The sequence below is a fragment of the Solanum tuberosum genome, unplaced genomic scaffold, assembly GCF_000226075.1.
Source record: "Solanum tuberosum cultivar DM 1-3 516 R44 unplaced genomic scaffold, SolTub_3.0 scf00142, whole genome shotgun sequence".
Taxonomy (NCBI): domain Eukaryota; kingdom Viridiplantae; phylum Streptophyta; class Magnoliopsida; order Solanales; family Solanaceae; genus Solanum; species Solanum tuberosum.
The window spans coordinates 121,174-123,763 of record NW_006239067.1 but is presented as its reverse complement, the minus strand read 5'-3'; the positions used below and the strand labels follow the sequence as shown (position 1 = coordinate 123,763).

General features: G+C 36.9%; 1 protein-coding gene across 1 annotated transcript; it reads left to right on the top strand.

The window, feature by feature from the left end:
- The first annotated feature begins 938 nt into the window (after positions 1 to 938).
- Positions 939 to 2,533, top strand: LOC102596447 (uncharacterized). Its single transcript, XM_006352071.2, has 5 exons — positions 939 to 1,509; positions 1,608 to 1,734; positions 1,815 to 2,093; positions 2,173 to 2,291; positions 2,384 to 2,533. The coding sequence occupies exons 2-5, from the start codon at positions 1,717 to 1,719 to the stop codon at positions 2,415 to 2,417; spliced, it is 450 nt and encodes a 149-aa protein (XP_006352133.1). The 5' UTR covers positions 939 to 1,509; positions 1,608 to 1,716; the 3' UTR covers positions 2,418 to 2,533.
- The last annotated feature ends 57 nt before the right edge of the window (positions 2,534 to 2,590 follow it).

The window sequence follows — 2,590 nt, the reverse complement described above, 5'->3', positions numbered from 1 at the left end:
ATGGATCATCGTTTGTGGATGTATAATATGCATTTAAGTATTTAATAATATATTCATGTTATACTAAATTATATTACTTGAAATAACAATCACGTAGGTTTACGATGAATACTCAAGTGTCCAACATTTGCAATTAGTGAAAGAAGTAGCACTTGGACCTGAATCTCAAGTACTGACAATGAATACGTATTGTGTCAATGGTTTTAAGTTTCAAACTGAAGAAGTTTCTAGGAACAAGAAAACAAATAATAGCGGTGTTTATATACAAGGTGATGTTGATGGTACTGGTCAAACTATTGAATATTATGGTGTCATTCAAGAGATTATTGAAGTGAGGTATTCAGGTTGGCCTAATAAGAAGATTGTGTTGTTTCGGTGTGAGTGGTTTGACCCATCACATAGAGGCACAAAGGTGGACCATCAACATAATTTAATTGAAGTTAAGCACACCAGGAAATACATAAGTTATGATCCTTTTATTATTGCACAAAATGCTAAACAAGTGTATTACGCTTCATATCCATTGCGTAGAGACAAAGCTGATTGGTGGGTTGTTATAAAAAGTGAGCTCGTGGGAAGAATTGAAATTGACAATGTCTTAGATGTGGCGTATCAAAATGATATTGCAATTGTTCAACAACAAGTTGATGTTGAATTGGAAACCATACTACAACATCCTCAACACATATTAGAAGAAGTATCTGATGATGAGATACTGAACGTTGAGGAAGAAATATCTGAGAATAAGGAAAATGAATCATTTGATGACGAAGAATGGGACGATAATTGAAAAATGAAACAAACTGAGGAAGAAGAATGGGAGAATGATGGAATTGAAACAAGCGAGGAGGAATAGTGTAGAATGAAAGCTAGCTAGTATATATGTAACTGTATTTTGCTAATTTTATTTAATTTATGATTTTTATATATATTATACATGTAAATTTGCATACATATGTCATCAGGCGGTGACGATGATAGACATCACGAGCATCTTGGAGTTAGCCAGACTAAACAGGCTAAGAAGAAGAATTCTAGGAGACCGATATATCCTGAGGATATTGCAGGATCTATTTCTTTTGCTCCAGAGCGCATCAGCCATGATACTCATTTATTTGTTGTTCCGTTTGGTACAACGGATCCTCGACAATATTATCCTAATTATCGTCGACCAGTCGGTGCTTCAGTTACTTCACAGCCATTGCCTTCACGACGCTACGAGGACCTACCTTTACAGGCTATTCGTCGAGCACGACCCTTATCGGCAGGTACTCCATCTCCCACATGTACATCTCCTTAGTTATCTGCCATGAGGCTTGGAGATTCTAGTAGCGAGCAGTCAGATGCTATGGCCGGTACGCCTCCATTGACTCAGCGTTTTGTGCATCTTGATGTATCACCCTCGTCTACAGCTACACCTAGTGCTACACCATATGATACGATGTCTGCTCTAGCTCCTGGTCAAAAGGACAGACTTGGTAGAGTCATGATTGAGCCGGATGGATCATCGTAAGTTTGTTTGTTATCTATTTGTTAGTTTATTTTATTTATTTCTTATACTTTAATATATTATTCATGAACTAACATATTTATTATGTGTTTTGCAGGTGGCATCCTGCAAAGAATGCTGCTCGGGCTTTAAAAGATTGTGTTAGAAGACTCTATACATAGGCTTATCACTCTTGGAGCGAGATTCCAAACAGTATAAGCCAGGCGATGTTTAATAACTTTAAGGTATATATTTTTTAGTTAAGTTTAATATACTTTACTTTTTTTACTATCGATTTAATTAACGTTATTCAATTTTTTTTCAGACTATGTGTACTTGGGAGTCGAGGTACAATTTGCTCATTGGGACCACATTTGAGAGGAAGGTATCCGCCAGACTGTCTAGCTGGCTAAAGAGCGTTCGGGATAGTGGTGAACGTCCTGATTGGATGTTGCCTCATGTTTTTGATGAATTGGGTAAGTATTGGAACACAGACAAGTTTAAGGCAATATCAGATCGAGCCAAAATGGCTAGAGGCAGTTTTAAAGGTGGCTCGTTGCACACCGGAGGTGCAAAGACGATTGGAACAATTGCACGAGAGATGGTAAGTTCTAATTCAAACTTTTAAATAAATAATTAGTTGATACATATATATCGTTATAAATTTCAGTTTTTATTTATAGGAAAAAGAATTGGGACGCACTCCCATTGAACCAGAGGTTTTCAAAAAGACTCATGTCAGGAAGAAAGAAAATGAGTCAGATCCGGATGTGTGGTGGAGGAGAGGGCCGAACGAACTTTTGTAAATTATTTAATATGAATAATATATATCAATAGTGAATATATTTATGATATGTATATATATTGATGTCAATACTTATATTTAATATGCAGAATGACTTTAATAAGTACGTTGCTGAGAATCTAGATAGTTCGGTTCAATTGACACCTGAACTGTCCACTCAGGTTTGGAAAGAAAAAGTGGTGGGGGGACACACAAGGGTAGATGCTATGGTCTAGGCTCTCACAACGATGTTAGACGCCTTCAGTCAGACTTAGAAGGTATTGGATCGTCACGTCAAGCTGAAGCACTTGACGGTG